Source organism: Brassica napus, chromosome A4 (genome assembly GCF_020379485.1).
Source record: "Brassica napus cultivar Da-Ae chromosome A4, Da-Ae, whole genome shotgun sequence".
Lineage (NCBI taxonomy): Eukaryota > Viridiplantae > Streptophyta > Magnoliopsida > Brassicales > Brassicaceae > Brassica > Brassica napus.
The window spans coordinates 15982880-16000650 of NC_063437.1; the positions used below are offsets into that span (position 1 = coordinate 15982880).

The window sequence follows — 17771 nt, forward strand, 5'->3', positions numbered from 1 at the left end:
TTTCTGGTTTTCTAATGGACCCCAAAACGGCACGTCGTTGAACTTTTCTCTTTGTTGTGTTTGTTCTAAAATTCTTATTTTACTTTACCAAAAACCAAATCTCCGCCAATTTAGCAGTTAAGTGTTCCACACACACACATCATGTGTTCCACCACTTTAATGTAACTAAACTACAAGTTTGGTCGCTTAACTTAGCTTCTATCTATCAAATTCATTTATATCACTGTTTTTTCTTCTTCCAAAAACATATTTATGAAGATGAAATCCTAACAAATAAACACCATGACCTACAAGATCGACATTGAGTTAATAACTAAAACCTACTTTACTTGTATTTTTTAATATATTAATTTTGAAAAATTGAGGGTTTCACACCTATCTCATCTTATTACAAGTCAAAGTCTCTTTTTTCATCTCATTTTGTACAAAGACGAATGACGCATGAAAAGAAAAAGTTGCTGAATCAGACTTCTCAACAAATCCATAATTTTAAAATAAACAAGCATTAGAAAACATCAATAATATATACAAGTCACACTCCCATCGCATGCAATTAAATATTCTCGCTATGGAAGACAGAGTTCGTCCCCTACAACTGGCCATTGGTTGGCGTTTACTATTGATTCAAAACGCTATTAGAAGTGTTGTCTTTGCGTGTGGTCCCTCATTTTCAACTGTATATAAACTATAGTCTAGTATCTTTTAGTATATAAATTATTTACACCTATAGTTACCCGTTCTGTAATTCATGAATTAATTAATGAATTGGAAGGGAGTCGTAGCCATGCGTGCAAATAGTTCAAATTATATGAATCTTTTAATCTTTAATCCAAAATGCATTTGTCTAAAACTGTTTATTTGTTCACATTTAGAATTACTCGGTTACTTGTATGATTTGAAGTAATGTGCTCCACTGATCACTAATTAGATTGATCGTTTACATTGGGCGAAAATCTATCAAAACCATATACAAATTTGCTTACATTTATGTTTTAAATCATAACTTTCATATTTTATTAATTATAATAATTTGCATACAATGCAGTTCACACGACATTGTGACAGTCCATACCGCATCAACTACGCTTATAATGCTTCCACCGTCCAGATTCCTCAATTTTGTATTGTTAAGATACTCATGATAACACACCGTTTACTACCGATCGGATCGTTATCCTTGTGATACGAAGATCAGTGTGCATGATCTCGAACAGATCCTATATAAAAAGTTGAAGATGATGTTGTTAGAGGTTTCTTCAGAGTTGCAATAACATAAGCATGTTGTATTGTCGGCCACCTCAGTTTCGAGTGTTTTCTGCTTCGTCTTTGTCTTCTACTCCCACGACACTTATCAACATAAACAGCAACTTATGTCTCTATTGTGTTTTGCTCTTTGCCATGCATCTTCAGTACCCAAAATACTATTTAATTTATTTAAAACAATTATTATAGCAAATCAACATAAATAAAATATTTTCTTTAAAATGTCAAACACTTCTGATTATTTAAGCCTTTTATAATTCCCTTTCTTAGTATATATATGACCTAACTACTTTAATCTAGATCATACATATGTAGAGTCGATTTCAATAAGATAAAAATATATTTAAAAGTTCAGTACCAACGAATGACATGGTGCACTTGCACTTGCATTGTCTAATATTTTGTATTCCAAGTGGATTGCTTGATCTGTAACTTGGTAATATGGTATGGGTCCATTAAATCTCAAAATAATATCTTATTTTTGGACTCTAATTGAAAGGATATCCAGCAAGTGGTGGACCGTTAATTTAGTACTTCACGTTCACGGAAGGGCAGAGATCTCCCACAAGCAAACAAACAAAGCAAACTTATTTAACAACATATTATATATATATATATATGTATCTTTAAATAGGATAGTTGCGGCAGATTTATGTTTCTTCCAAAAGAAGTGACTTTTCTTAATAGGTAAATACCATATGTAGATGTCAAGTGTATAAAAGCAGCAGAAGTATTCGTAACTTGATGTTTTGTCAACTCATGAATTAGTAACTAATCAGTAGCATATTAAAAAAAAACATATTTTTGATGAACTTTTCTTCTTTGTCAAGGATCACGTTTGCTCAAGCATTCAGATTAAAATAGCATTTGTCTTTTTCATTCCATCAAGGATCACATTGAGTAAATTTATCTGTTTTATTACCCAACAAAAGAACAAAAAGGGTTATTTAAAGTAGAGGTGGAGGACTGGAAGTGGTGAAGGCACGTCAATAGTGCAATCGTCTAACAAAAAAGTAAGTGAGTTCGGACAACTGGAGTCTTTGGTCCTCTATTGGAGAACGTGGACCAGCGATTTCGTGACACGTAAGTTTCACCGAAGTACCCCACCAAAGATCTAGTTCATTTAGGTGCGGAAGTGATAAAGTCATGAACCTCTCTCTCATGTCTCATATCAACTTCTTTGGGGACAACTAACTCTGTTGATACACGCTCCTCACTGACTTCCAATTTTTATTCGGTTTAGCTATTATTTTGAGAATCCCATGCTTCGCGTACTTTCAGTGTGCCGGTGTACCCTCGTCGACATTGATTTTTTTTTTTTTTATCTTTAACATTGATTGTTGACAATGTTTAAGCGGTTATAATAAGCTGGGGCGACGATACAACGCTCAACGTTTAACGTGATTAGAACATTAATTATATATATATATATTTATACGATAGGACTGGTTCTGAATTTATGGGATTGTAAACAATTTTGTAAGAGTTTTAAAAAATATATTGTTTGGAGATTATATGTTCTATGCGTATTGAAATTTAGGACCAAAACTCATGGTTCATTGACATATATTGTCCAAGGCCGACTAGCTAACACGAAGACATGCATGCATCTTAGTGGCTTTTTATTAGTGCATTCGTTATAATCCCATTTGAATTTAAATGTGCTAGATAACATGTTACAAGTTTTTTTCTTAATGATATAATATAAACTCTTTTTATATGTTTTTGTTCGAGTGGGCATAAACTCAGAAGAATGCGTAATTCTATACTATTTAAGTTTTTTTTTGAGCAAATACTATTTTAGTATAATAATTGTAGATATAGCAAAATTATTATAACGAGATGTGTATTGTGGTATATGTCAGAAAAAGTCGATAATTTGCAGCAGTTAATAATCCAAACTCCAAACTACTTTTGTTATCAGACTTATTCACTTTTAGGCAAAAATAAAGTCGTTTTACAAAAACTTATAGCGTTTAGATACCATCACATTTTTAACTTTCTACATAATGTTTATTTATCTAATTTCGAATCTGACATAATGTTTATTTATCTAATTTCGAATCTGACATAATGTTTCTTTATCTAATTCCAAATCTGACATAGTGTATTGTGTTGTGTATATATCTATAAGTTGTTAAAGAAAGGCAATTATAATTGATTGTCATTTTGTAGTTCTAAAATAAAGGAAAAGTTCTATGTATATGATTAGCTATTACGTGTGTCAATTAAGAATAGTACTTGATTGGTAGATTACCACCGAATATTCCATGTTTGAACGTGCATTACTCGGGTCAACAAAACAAAAAATAAAAACTAATAACGCACAACCAACAACAAAAGTCAACAGAAAACAAACATCCGAAAATCAATCGACACGTTTAGTTAGTTTGCCGTTCCCACGATTCGTCGGAGAGATCTCATCACTTGTCGGCCCTAACCAAATGGCCTCAACAGTAAATTAAAACAACCAGTTTATTTGTTGAATATTTTGTAAAGTTGAAAAGAAGTGTTAAAAATGAGAGCCGCTGACTTATCAATTTTATCATTTTTAGGGAAACGAATCAACGGACCCGATCAGACGGTAGCAACTTGTTTCCTTTGTTGATAAGGATAATATGGAAAGTACTCGGTTTCTTTCAGAACATCCCGAGAACTTCTCCAAGTGTGTCGTATTGACGTCATCAAAGCGTTCTTCTAATTATCCATATGTCTGATTTAAAAATATAACTAAACTTGTAGTAACGTCATTAAGTATTTAGTTTTTGAATGTTGTCTTTTTATGACTTTTAAATTTATGTTAAAGTTTTGTTATTGGGTTATTGGTCATATAATTTATAAAAATTAAGATCATGTGTTATTCATTCATAGACATATTGTGAATAAATTACAGATTATAATATTACAGATTTTATTTTTAGAGAGAGAAAAAAAAATATTACAGATTTTATTTCACAATAAATTTGTAAGGATTTGAAAATATTTATTTGTCAAATTTTAAAATCAAAATCGAAAACACTTTCTCCAGGTTTATAAATAATAATTAAAATATAAAATATATTTACTAATATATTTGATTTCACAATAAATTTGTGTGGATCTGAAAAGATTTATTTGTCAAAACATAAAACACAAATCCAAAACAAATTCTCCAAATTTATATATAATAATTAAAATCGAAAATTACACCCTTTAATGTTAATTTAGAGTTACTGAATCCCAAGTGAGATATTTTTTTGTAAATGGCTTCACGGTTTCAAAAATTAATAAAGACAAAGTCGGAAAGAAACGTCCACGTCAGAAATTATAAAAATGCCAACTTTATTTCTCGTTCACATTTGGCACTTCGGCACAGGTATAAATACCGTCGTGTGTCCTCGAGAATTTACACACGAAAGTTAGTTAGCAAACCAAGCAGCACACATGGAGAAACAGAGCATCACAAACACAAACACTTCTTCTTCATCTTCTTGGATTCGAGGTTCTTACATCGGAAGAGGATGTTTCGGAACAGTAAGCAAAGCCGTGAGCAAAATCGACGGAGGAGTGTTCGCCGTGAAGTCGGTAGACCTCGCCGCGTGTCTTCCTTCTCAATCCGAATCCCTCGAGAACGAAATAACAATCCTCCGCTCTCTCAAGCCTCACCCGCACATCGTGCCGTTCCTCGGAGACGACGTGTCCAAAGAAGGAACGACGTCGTTTCGGAACCTCCACTTGGAGTATTTACACGAAGGTGACGTGGCTAACGGTGGAACCATCGTTAACGAAACGCTCCTCCGCCGTTACGTTTGGTGCCTCGTCTCCGCTCTCCGTCACGTTCACTCTAACGGAATCGTTCACTGCGACGTGAAAGCGAGGAACGTCCTCGTCGCTGACGGAGGAAGCTCCGTTAAGCTGGCGGATTTCGGATCGGCGATGGCGTTGGAGAATCCGACGGATGAGATCGCGCCGCGTGGCAGTCCGCTCTGGATGGCTCCGGAGGTTGTTAGGAGAGAGTATCAAGGACCGGAGAGCGACGTGTGGTCTCTCGGCTGCACGGTCATCGAGATGCTCACCGGAAAGCCAGCGTGGGAAGATAACGGTTTCGACTCGCTGAGTCGAATCGGGTTTTCGAACGAGTTGCCGTTTTTTCCGGCGGGAATCTCCGAGCTCGGCGGTGATTTCTTGGAGAAATGCTTGCGACGAGATCGGAGTCAGAGGTGGAGCTGCGATCAGCTTCTCGAGCATCCGTTTCTGCGTCAAGGTCATCACTCGTTTTTCGCCACCGAGTCGTCTCCGCGTTGCGTATTGGACTGGGTCAGTTCCGAGTTCGAGGAAGAAGAAGAGAGCGATGTGTCTAGAGATACGGTTTCAGCGATGGCAAGGATAAGTAAATTAGCGACGAGGGGAGGGGCAATTTGGGAATCAAATGGGTGGATTGAGGTTAGAAGCGATGCTTCCGAAGAGTTAGCGGCAAAAGGGGAATATCCGGTTTTGACAAGGGCAGAATTGCAATTAAACGTATCATCGGTGTCTACTGATGATGCTGTTTCACCGTCGGGAAGTGAAGAATCGGCGTCGGTGATGACGTGTGAACTAATGTTGGTGTTGTTATCGGTGGTAGAGGATATTCAAATATATGCCACGTTTTATATTAATATTATTGTTCGTATGCTATATTGTTGTTGTTGTTATTATCATCAAAGTAATAAGAATAAGAAGTTGCGAAAAATCTATCTTTCGTTCTCAGCCTTAACTTTTTTGTTCGGTATTGCATGTGATTCGGATCGGTCTATTTGTTTCTTGAAAACTCTTTTACGTGGTGAGATGAGTGTCCTAACTCTCAGTTGTTACCTCTTTATGTTGGTAGCTCTCGTTTATACAACCCACTCTTGGTTTGGTAGCTTCTTTACCATGTATTTTTCTTTATAATTAGTATGATTAGGCTTATTAGATGCAAGTGAATAGGGGGTCAACATGAAATTGTCAGCATAACCTTAATTTTGTTGAAATTGTTAGGTCAAATAGTCGATGTTTAAACTCTGATCAATGTTAGAAAACAAACAATAAATAAGGAATCAAAGTGGAGAAATGGAAAATGACTATGATGGAGTGGTGGGCAATGTTGGCTTACCACACCTCCACAAGTTTTCAATTCGGAGAAAGGTATCAACATGCTAAAATTTTAAAGAATATTTCGCTCTTTTCATGACTTTCCTTTGATTTTTCTGTTTGCAAATTTGTTTGTGTTTAATGGATAATTGAACTTTAAGATTATCATAATATGTTTCTTTTCATTTGGTTATCCCGCACAAAAAACCATCTTCTTTGTCACCTAACTACATACTTTATGTTCAATACTTTTATAGATTATGTATACTTGGCCAACTTAACCAATACCTAGGTGACTAGAGTAGTTGAGCAACCCTTTTTCTTTTACGATTTTGGAGCTATGTAGATATCAAAGTAAACATGTAAATGTTTTGAGAAAGATTCGTAGTTGAAGATCATCTAAGAAAGAGAGAGATGAATATCGTTGGCTCTTTTTTTTGGGTGAAATTTCAAATTTATTGATCACTCAAGGCATTTACAAATAAATGAAATTTAAAAAGTGGCTAAAAATTTGCTATACCATATTAATCAGAAAGAAAAAGAAAAAAATCGTTTCTAAAAGCCTCTAATCTCCCTTCATCTCAAAGCATCTGCACATAAGGCTACCCATTTTACGGTCGCTAAGTGCTCAAGAGATCCTGTTTCTGATTGTTTTGTCCGTAAGCTTGATCATATGTTCCATCGCTGAGACCTTTTCTGATTTCTTCTTGCATTACGCTCTCCCCATATGTGATAGATTAGCGTTTGGAACAGTAGATAAATAAGTACTCGATCCACTCGAGTGAACCTCCCATTTTGAAGCAACAGAAGATTATCATTCCAATATGGGTTAATGGCCGAGCCAATTAACTTGCTTGCAAGCTTATCCCACCACACTATATAAGAGTAAGGACAAGCAAAGAATAAGTTATCCCGCGTCTCATCTTTCTCCCCACAAAGAACATAGTCCTGGTGAATGCCCTATGTCCAATTTAAGATGATATTGAGGACAATTTTTTAGGATATGCCAAACAATCAAAGTGTCGAATAGCTAATGAGTTTGTAGATGAAGGGGGTGGTTGAGTGCTAGAAATAGACGAAGCTGCTAGCAAATAGACAAATCTACTCTTTTAAGATAGTCTTAACGAGATTATTCAGAAGTAATTATGGTTATGATCGTTTGCATGCAGGCTCGGTTAAATATTAAATGGCCTTGTGCTTATTTGAACTTTTTCTTTAAAACTTCAGGTATATTATTGTAATTTTCACAACTAAACCCTAATATATATTTTTGTAACAAAACAAGACCCCTGGTTTCTTTAAGAAAAAATGAAAAAGACTTAGTGCAAATGCACAGGCTCTAGCTTACAAAAAAAAAAAAAAATGCACAGGCTCTAAGCTGACACTGTTTGCATGTACCAGCGACATATAAAATGTTGTTTATTTTGTTGTCATTTCTAGAAAATTTTAATTTTTGATCTTTACCTTTTAAAGATTTAAAATTGTAACTTTCGATTGGTCAAACGGCAGCGACACGTAAACAGTGCTAATTTCTTAGAGGCTAGTTGTTTTATGCGAAGCTTTGCAAACATCCTTAACTCAAACGTAATGTATTCCATGAAACAACAATATCACAAAAATCTTAGATATGGCAAATGGGGGAAGTTAAACAATATGCCAAACAATCAAAGTGTCAAATCAAAGTGTAGAAACTACATAATTATCTTATAAAAAAAACTAAATTGTTACACAACAAATCTACAAAAGTAAAGTAAATCTATGACAAGGTATATACTTTCTGAATGCAAGAAAAGTATATGCTAAATAAAAATAAAAGATGGATTAAAAGCGTTAGACTAGTAGTAAGAATAATTGGAGACCATGCAGGAAAGGCATTGTTCATGTTTTCGAACTCAGATCACAATTAAGTTAATTTTTAAAATCTATCAATATTAGTTTCTCTTTAACTTTACAGACATACATTTTAATCGAGTTTGCGAAATTCGTAAAATATATATCTATTTTGACTAGTTAAAAATATTTTTTTTTTGTTCAGACATTTAATCAAAAAAATTCAAAACATTGTATAACTGAAGATTAGTAACTAGGTAAAGTCAAGTATGTTAAAGAGAAATATTCATTTTTGAAATAATAAAAGTGATCATCTCCCATCCGGTTTTACTACTTGACCCACTCGGGTTAGGATCTTGACTACGGTTTAGGTCCCTGATCTTTTTCTTTAATCACCCTACCTTAAAAAAAAAAAAAACTTAAGAAACCGATTGCTTCATCTTAGCGTTCTCTTCTCCGTCGATCTTCTCCTTCAACTCACGTTCCCGCGTTTTCAGGTACCCTATCTCTTCCTCGTTTGATCTCACCTCGTGATCCCTCTAATTGAACCGCGTTTTTGTGTTTGAATCGATTTGATTAGAGATTTCGAGCTCGAGAGTTTCGATCTTAGCATTTACTACTCGGATTCATTGTTAATTTTTTTTTTTGTGTGTGTAATTCGCCACTGCCATGTTGAAATTATTCTCTGAGAATTGACCTGTTACATTGTTGAAACTTTATTCTATTTTAAATTGAATGCGCTGCTTATATGTGTGAGGTGAGATATGATCCTCCGCTCATCAATAATATGAACATCAACGTGAAAGATGTTATTATACTTCATTCACTGAGATTCAATTCCACTGGACGGTTCCTTACCAAATCGTATTGCGTTTGTTTGTTAATTATTCTTACTTCTGGTGTAAATTGTATCCTATACGTATTACTGCGGTTTGAGCGGTGCGGGACGAGCGGTTTTACTGCGGTGCGGTTTTAACAGTTACAAAAACGTATAGATATATGGTATATGTAGAGATTTTTGTTACTGATAACTGTGGTGCAGGGCGGGGCGGTTCGTAACATTCGAAGCCTTAGCCTCCAAGATGAATATTTTACATTGTTTCAGTTATTTCAAGTCAGATCTTTTGTTAAGCTTCTATAGTTTCTTGTGGTTTCTGCTTCTCTCAATTGTTTATTTTTTTTTAAAAAGCAGGGAAAGTAACATGCCGGGTCAGAAGATTGAAACGGGTCATGAGGACATGGTCCACGATGTCCAAATGGATTACTACGGGAAGAAAGTTGCAACTGCTTCATCTGACTGCACCATCAAGATAACCGGCGTCAACGGTGGAGGATCCCAGCACCTAGCTACATTAACCGGCCACCGTGGTCCAGTCTGGCAAGTCGCGTGGGCCCACCCGAAGTTTGGATCAGTCCTAGCCTCATGCTCCTATGACGGCCAAGTCATCCTCTGGAAAGAAGGCAGCCAAAACCAATGGACACAGGCTCATGTCTTCACTGACCACAAATCTTCTGTCAACTCCATCGCTTGGGCTCCTTATGAGCTCGGACTGTCCTTGGCTTGTGGTTCATCCGATGGGAACATTTCGGTTTTCACTGGCCGTGGTGATGGTGGCTGGGACGCGGCGAAGATTGATCAAGCTCACCCGGTTGGTGTCACTTCTGTCTCGTGGGCTCCTTCCACTGCGCCTGGTGCTATTGTCAGCTCTGGTTTGCTTGATCCGGTTTACAAGATCGCTTCTGGTGGGTGTGATAATACGGTGAAAGTGTGGAAGCTCTCTGACGGGTCGTGGAAGATGGATTGCTTCCCGGCTCTGCAGAAGCACAGTGATTGGGTCAGGGATGTGGCTTGGGCGCCGAACTTGGGGCTCCCTAAGTCGACCATTGCTAGTGGCTCGCAAGATGGGAAGGTGATTATATGGACGGTGGGGAAAGAAGGTGAGCAGTGGGAAGGTAAGGTTCTCAAGGACTTTATGACTCCGGTGTGGAGGGTGTCGTGGTCGTTGACCGGTAACATGTTGGCTGTGTCGGATGGGAATAATAATGTGACGGTGTGGAAAGAGGCGGTTGATGGAGAGTGGGAACAAGTCACCGTTCTTGAGCCGTAGGTGTTTTTTGATGGTCTTCTGAGGGAATGTGAATGGGGTTTTCTTAATTTTGGTTCGATACATTTGGACATTTTATTCTTTCCTAGACTCTTTGTTTTTTTGTTTTGTTTTAACTTCAATAAACCAGACCTTCATGAATATATAATTTCCCTTTTATTTTAAACTTGACTACTTAGATCTTTCGGCATATGATGATGTTGGCCATGTTCTTTTAATAGTTGCAGCTTGTTTTTTGCTTCCGTTGTGTTCTCTCTTTTTACATTCTCAGAAGAGGAAGACGACTTGGAGAACATATAAACGAAGAACGACTGCCGCATTTGAGATTACTTGTCCCTAGTACTAACTTCCGAGTTATTATGGGCCCTGACCCCAATCTTTTGTCATGAGCCTCTTCTTCCTAACCAATTAGTTTGAACTTTAAGCCCAATGGGTATCATCAATTCGTCTCTGAACTAAAGCAAAAATATATTCCTACTTTATTGAGGTTATATATTAAAGTCATAATCAAAACAATGTATCTTTAATGTTCCTCTAACAATTTAAACGCGAATGTCATTTTAAATGTTTTTAATGCAATTTGTGTTTACTTTAAGTTTAGTATTAATTTCAAAATACATTGATCTTATAGTAAATTTAATTATCTCAAATTCTATTCGTTTTTTTTTTCTATTAGTTAAATGTGTATTAATAAAACCATAAAAATATATATATTTTTTAATCTGTGTATAAAATGTTATAATGACGCGGTCTTCGTGAATCGAAGGAAGTAAAAAGTTGGTTTGTTGCTTGTAATCTAATGGTTTGGGTCATATGGGTTTCTAAGTGTGCGTGAATAAGTTGTTGATGACAAAAAAAAACTGACGAAAGAAACTAAATTGAGCGATATAGCCACTACGGCCTAATACCTTTAAAACCTGGTGAAACGAAAGAGCAGCGAGCAAATGCTTAATGATATACTAACCAAGATTGATCTCGCCGGTCCGAAATCCGAGCTAATCCTGATGTATGTTGAAAGCTAGTATAACTAATGTAAATTTCTACAATGGTTAAAACACCACAACCGTTTTTACAAATAGTAAAACATGTTGATCCATGGTCTAAACCCACACGGCAAATATTCCACCCATTCGAATATAGCATTAGGCCACATCTTCTTAGTTGGTTAAAATATTTGTTTGATTATTCACATAAACCATATTAGATCATTTACCTTTTAACAATGTAAAACAAGATTTTGTGACTAATTTTATGATGTATGATTCACATTGTAAAAACGATCGCACAACTTTAATATATCTAAATATTGTGTAGCGTACGTGATTTTTTGGTAATTCTTCAGTCCACCTATATTTACATCACATATAACTTAAAGTTATCTAAAGAACGCACTTATTATCTGTTCAAGTCCAAAACTATTTTATAAATAAAATCAAAATGAGAAAAATGAACCAATAATTGCTTCGACTTGCGCAGAAAGGAGGGGCATATAAAGTACACTCAGCTTCCTTGTTCGGCAAGAGTACATCAACACCTAACTGTAGGAGTGTATTATCCTTCTAGGGTATTCGGATTATGACTATTGATTTGAAGCTTCCCATACAAACAAAAGTGGGTGATTGGGTGAAAATTATTGATTTGTGTCTATTGGCTAATCATCATCTCCTTAGATATGTTATCAAGACAGTAAGATTGTATTAGATGGCTAGCTAACGAAGTTGACATGTTCCTAACATGTAAAGTAAATTATCAATAAAGTGAACTAAATAGTTATAAGTTATAACTAATTTATAACAAAACAAATCAAGATTTCTCCTATTCATAGGTACATGCTGAGTTACCCCAGGGATCGAAAGAAAAGATGACGGAAATTGGTCTGATTTGATTTAGGTTAGAAGAATCTACGACTCAACTATGACATATCTTCAGCTAACGAAACGAAGAAAGTATATATGGATATATGATATGAATGCTTTCAGAAACAGATCGGCGACTCTTAAGTCTTTAAACAGCAGTTATGGTTACAGAAAATGTTTGATAACACCTTTAAAGTGCGAAATAGTATGACAGGTTACAAGATCTTTGAATTGGCCGGATCTCCCATCTGCATTAAGCTCCCGTGGTTGAGCCTCTCGACGTTTATGCAAGTCTTAAAAGAAACAACCATACTGAGATACACCACATGCATGTAATTCAAATTCAGTCCCATTGAATTCTGTTTCAACATTTTTTTTTTGTTTTTGTTTCAGCTCCATTAATTAAATTCATGATTTCATTTAAAATATACACATTTTGAGTACTAATATCTGCCGTTATCTTTATGCATATGATATTGGGTCGCTAGAATATGAAAATTTAAGCAAATGGTATTTGATAATATGAAGTCAAATAAAAAACGATTGATTATACTATGCCATGATTTAATACATAGTCCAAAAGATAACAGTTGAGTACCCACCATTTTAATTTTTTTCATATTGAGATATGGTTTACTTTACTCAGCTGCTAGCATGCACTAAATTTGGCTGTATAAACATGTTATTAAATACCACTACATATTGGCAAAAAAAGAAAACAAGAAACTTCAAATTGTTCGATCACTCAAGCCGGTAAGACTAAACACAAATGAATGTAAATGTTTACAGATTTGTGCGAGCCATATGAATATCACATGGAGTAAGTCGACTTATGAGGAAATGAGTTACATCTATCTTGAAATTAGAGGACGGCTCATCAATAAAAAAATCAGGTTTGAAACCTAATAAGAGGGAACATAAAGGACCACATATCTGGCGGCACGGCCAATCCCTTGGTATTAATTTCGTACAATATTGAGATATCATCATTACAAATTTGTAATCACCATATCATTCAAAACAAAATGTATTCATTAAATAAAAAATCATATTGAAAATGACTATTCTTTAACTACTTTATATCTCTCAAACTAGATAGGAAGATTGCCAGGGACAACAAATGGTGGCACCTACTTGAGGAATTTTTTTAGAAATTAAAAGATTTATATGGAGAACGATGATTTACCTAAAGGTCCTAAACTATCATTCATAAATGAATAATTAACTATGTGTAGGGTCCATTTCTCTCTCTATGTCATGCGCCAAACAAAATGCAAGAACTCAAACCACACAAAATATCGTATAGTAATGATCTTAACGTTTTGTAAGTCCATGGTTTGATTGTGGGGTTGTTCATAGATGACCCTTGAATTGTACGGTTTGACAGTTGGGTATTTACCGGTTGACACTCAAGCGTTTAGGATTTGGTTGAAGACATCACTTGGCAATGCGATTTCTTAATTAAATGTAGTCTCACGATTAGGATTGGGTCAATGAATATTAACATTTTACCAAAAAAAAAATATATATATTACGGGAACAGTATAATCAACAAAAATAAATTCAGCCAAGTCAGTCATGGAGTTGCATCATTAATATCAATGTCATTAATTTTGCATATTTTTATATTCGGTAAGTTTTTTTTTTTTGGTAAAAATGCAAAGAACATGGTAAAAATATTCGGTAAGTTATCAGCCAAACATGCATGCAACCAGTTTCCCTAGCTAGCTTAGCTACACATCTCTTGGATCCACAAAGAGTGTCCCCGATTTTGATTTCCAGAACATATCGTTAAATTCACCCAAGTCAGACATCTTTTCTTCACATTTCAACGGTTTGATGCACCATGTGTCATCGTCACACGAAAGCATTTTCCAATGCGGAACACATCTCATGAGATCACCACCATTACTTTCTCCGTCGACTTCTACCACCACGACCTTACACGCGCCACCTTCATCTGAGGCAGCCATGTTATTAACGTGGTCACACAAAGCCCTAACGAGATTCCCACATAACGGACCTTCCGCATGAACACCGTAAAGGAAATAAAAACCAAACGTACTAAACAGATCAGGTAATGCCGTTAAGCCCAAGAACATCAAGAATCTTCCGACAAGGTTGCAAACTTTGGTAAGAAGCAGATAGCTCAAAGGAGCTTTCCCGATCCTAAGTTTGAATACTTTGCTACTGTTCCATACACTAAGAATTGCCCAACTGTTGATTTTGTCGTTGTTGTTGTAATAAGCCACCCATGTCCCCATGCTTAACTTGTTCCGCAAGATTTGGTCTATGTCATCCGGGAAAAAATCTGTCGTTGGTGCAACGTGTGTCCGATACCATGATGCAGCTTCTTCCACCTACTCAAAAGAATAAATATTAATGTTAAGCTTTTTCCATGTGAGGCTACTTATAACTTTACTTAATTTTATGCTATATACAATCTTGTGATGTGGTTGCTTAAGCTATCACATTTAAGTGATGATATTATATATATATATATATATATATATATATATATATATATATATATATATATATGTGTGTGTGTGTGTGTATTTTGCTACTCAAGTTGGAAAATATAAATGTGAACAACCGTAAACTAATTTTCCTAGCATTTTTCATATAAAATGTGTTTATATGTGATATATTAAAACGAATTAATGTGTTTATATGTGATATATTTATTTTTCATATAACTAATTCTTAGTGTTTGTACATATTCTACGTTTCAAAACGAACTCAATATAAAGGGTTCTATATTTTGTGAATATAGGTTTAAATATCTTATGATATAGTTATAATATTTTTAAAAAAATTCACATAAGTAACCTTTTAAAACTAATGAATGGGTAGTAAAATCACCTTTAGCTTCCTTATTACGATATCAGAAGGCAATTTCAAATTCCGACCGGGGTTTACTGGATTGACAAGAATTGCCGGGTTTCTGAAGACGGTATAGCCAAGTGTTCCCACGAAGAGACCGAGAGAGGCATCATTGTCCTTTTGGGTGGCCATGTAAGCATAGTCAACATTGTGTGACACGAACCATTCCTCAAGCTTTCGCACTAGAATCGAACCAATGCCACAGCGTCGATAAGGCGGCACGACTCTGAGACCAAGAACGTAACCCACATTCACTGACTTATCATGAAACTTAACTGGCTTCACTGAACCTTGTATGCAACCAACCAGCTTGGTCCCAACATCTGCCACCTATTAAATAACGTACATTAATGATAATTTATATCAATACAAATGGTTAATTAATTATTTGAAATAGGGTTAACATATATTGACACAAATGTTGTTTTAACGTTCTTACACGAGTTAAATAAAAAGTACGATAAATAGAATGTAAACTGTCGTGTATATTCATGTACGTGATACTGTTTATATATAACTAGAAGCCCCTAAGCTTTAGGGAATTAGTACTAATGATAATTACAATATAAATAGTTATCTTTATCTCTAAGGTAGTCCTTATCTCTATATACGAGGAAGGCGTTATATTTGGTTCGCCACCAGAATTGTTACACAAATTTAAGACTGAAGAGTAGCTAGGCTACTTGTAAAAAACATTCAACATTTTATTGTTTTGTTACTTCAAAAGGATATACTACGATATAACAAACAATGATGCCCAAAAAAAGATAAAACAAACAATTTTTTGGTTGAATATAATTTCACATTTAATTACTAATACATCATTTATTATTTTAAGGAGCACTTCATTACCTAATCTATCTATGAAATATAATTCATTTGATAAGAACTTAAAAATAATTTAAAATTACGAACTTTTAGAATAATATTTTTTGAAAATATAATACCAAAATGACATTTTGAAAAGAAAAAGATATTATGCGCAAACCTATGTTATTAGAGTTTAAGGTCTTCTTTTTTTCTTCATCAAAATTTTCTATTTAAAATACAAAAGAAAAACGAACTATATACATCTCCATACCAAAAATAACAAAGAGAAGAATAGGAAACCGAGAGAGGAAAGTAGAGAGAAATTAACCAGCATGGTGGAGAGAGGAGTATTCCGAATTCTGCACAAGGGATCGCCTAAAGTATCTGTGAAGAGAAAAGTTTGGTCGTTACCAATCTCACAACTTTTCTCCACCCATTCCATTTGAATTATGTCCCTGAGATCATTGTAGCATCTGATCACCACCTTTTCATCATCTTCTTTCCCCCATTGCCCCACCATTTTCACTCCCTCTCTCGTCTCTCCCCCTCTCTCTACAAAATGAAAAGAAAAGATCAGCTATAAGCAACTCAAGGTACCCAGCTTATGTTATATTGCGGAATATCATAGAGCTTTTTTTTGGGGAGGGGGGGACTTCACGTTTATCTAATTAATGATATGTCCATATATAAGAAATGTTCTAATTAGATATAGTCCAATCACACTGTTCCACAACTTTTGTTTTGTGGCTATGACCTATAAATGCTTTTATGTTTTTTATATAAAAAGACCTATATATGCTATTAATCGTTTAATTAACCCAAATTACATGAAACCAAGATTTAAAATTACTAGGTTTAACAAATACATCAAATCTCTTGCATATAAATTTTCTTATTTTTTAACAAATGTTTAAATGAAATAAATTTGACCCAATTATTGTAATTGTTTCAAAATCTTGACTTGGAAGAAAAAAGGAAACTAATCTAATATATATAAGCTAATTAAGAGTGCAGATGACTAAAGAAACATGTATCTCAATCTCATAAATGCTTGTAAATTCTTGACTAAATTTTGTCAAATATATTTGAACTATTTTACTTTATAAGGTTTGTTTATTAATGGTTGGGTCATGCCTTCTAATTTAGGTAAGTAAGCCCACATACTTTGACTCAATAAGACACAAATGTTTTTAAGTATACAAAATTACCTTCTAAGAAAGCGTTTTATATTTGACTAACGTTGTTAGATATGCACACTATTAAAAAGTATTAAGTGTTATTTGGGTGTTTAAACAAAGTCTTATCTAGCCAATTAGTAGAAACCTATTTTTGTACCATTGCTTATTTTTTATTTTAACTACTGAAATCTAAAATATAGAATTTCCAAGATTTTTCTCTTTTGTATTAAAAACTATGTTTTCTATATTTTCTACTTTCTAAAGAAGAAATAAAGTACAATTATAAAAACATTCATCAACATCTAGTTAGATATCTAGACAAGGATTTTTTGTTAACCGATTTGAAAAGATAATAGCATCTAGATAGTTAAACGTTAGATAGATGTTGAAGTGCCTAGGAAGATGCCTAAATGCCTAGACAGACGATTTTAAGAATTGAATATATAAATAATATTGAAGATTTTGGTAAGATACAATATTTAAAAGGAGTTACATTTTTAAAATTTCTGTTTTGAACAAAATAACATAAAATACAGAATGTAGATGACTATGTTTTTTCCATATCTAATAACAACTAGAGAATGGATCTCTCAACCTCTCCACACTAGAAGTGAACACTCGTTATTCATTTGTGCCCTTTACAATCCTTCTTTTCCCATTTTCACCACTAACTATGTCCGTGAATTCTGTCTTGCAATTTATCAAAAATTTTATTTCTGTTTTGTTTGCTAATTCTCTTTGCTGCTAAAAAT

At 34.6% G+C, this 17771-nt stretch overlaps 2 protein-coding genes and 1 pseudogene across 3 annotated transcripts; 2 read left to right on the top strand and 1 right to left on the bottom strand.

Moving 5' to 3' along the window:
- The first annotated feature begins 4570 nt into the window (after nt 1-4570).
- Nucleotides 4571-6023, top strand: LOC125608059 (annotated as a pseudogene).
- A 2505-nt stretch (nt 6024-8528) lies between these two features.
- LOC106348418 (protein transport protein SEC13 homolog B-like) lies at nt 8529-10455 on the top strand. Of its 2 annotated transcripts, none has more exons than XM_048777854.1 (2): nt 8529-8681; nt 9377-10455. In XM_048777854.1, the coding sequence occupies exon 2, from the start codon at nt 9387-9389 to the stop codon at nt 10290-10292; it is 906 nt and encodes a 301-aa protein (XP_048633811.1). In that variant the 5' UTR covers nt 8529-8681; nt 9377-9386; the 3' UTR covers nt 10293-10455. The 2 variants fall into 2 exon arrangements, with proteins under 2 accessions (XP_048633811.1, XP_048633813.1); XM_048777856.1 differs by having other exon boundaries at nt 8568-8681; nt 9374-10455.
- A 3325-nt stretch (nt 10456-13780) lies between these two features.
- Nucleotides 13781-16939, bottom strand: LOC106352054 (probable N-acetyltransferase HLS1). The gene is made up of 3 exons (XM_013791742.3): nt 16170-16939; nt 15011-15361; nt 13781-14505 (listed from the first exon to the last, which is right to left on the bottom strand). The coding sequence occupies exons 1-3, from the start codon at nt 16359-16361 to the stop codon at nt 13879-13881; spliced, it is 1170 nt and encodes a 389-aa protein (XP_013647196.2). The 5' UTR covers nt 16362-16939; the 3' UTR covers nt 13781-13878.
- Nucleotides 16940-17771: the final 832 nt, after the last annotated feature.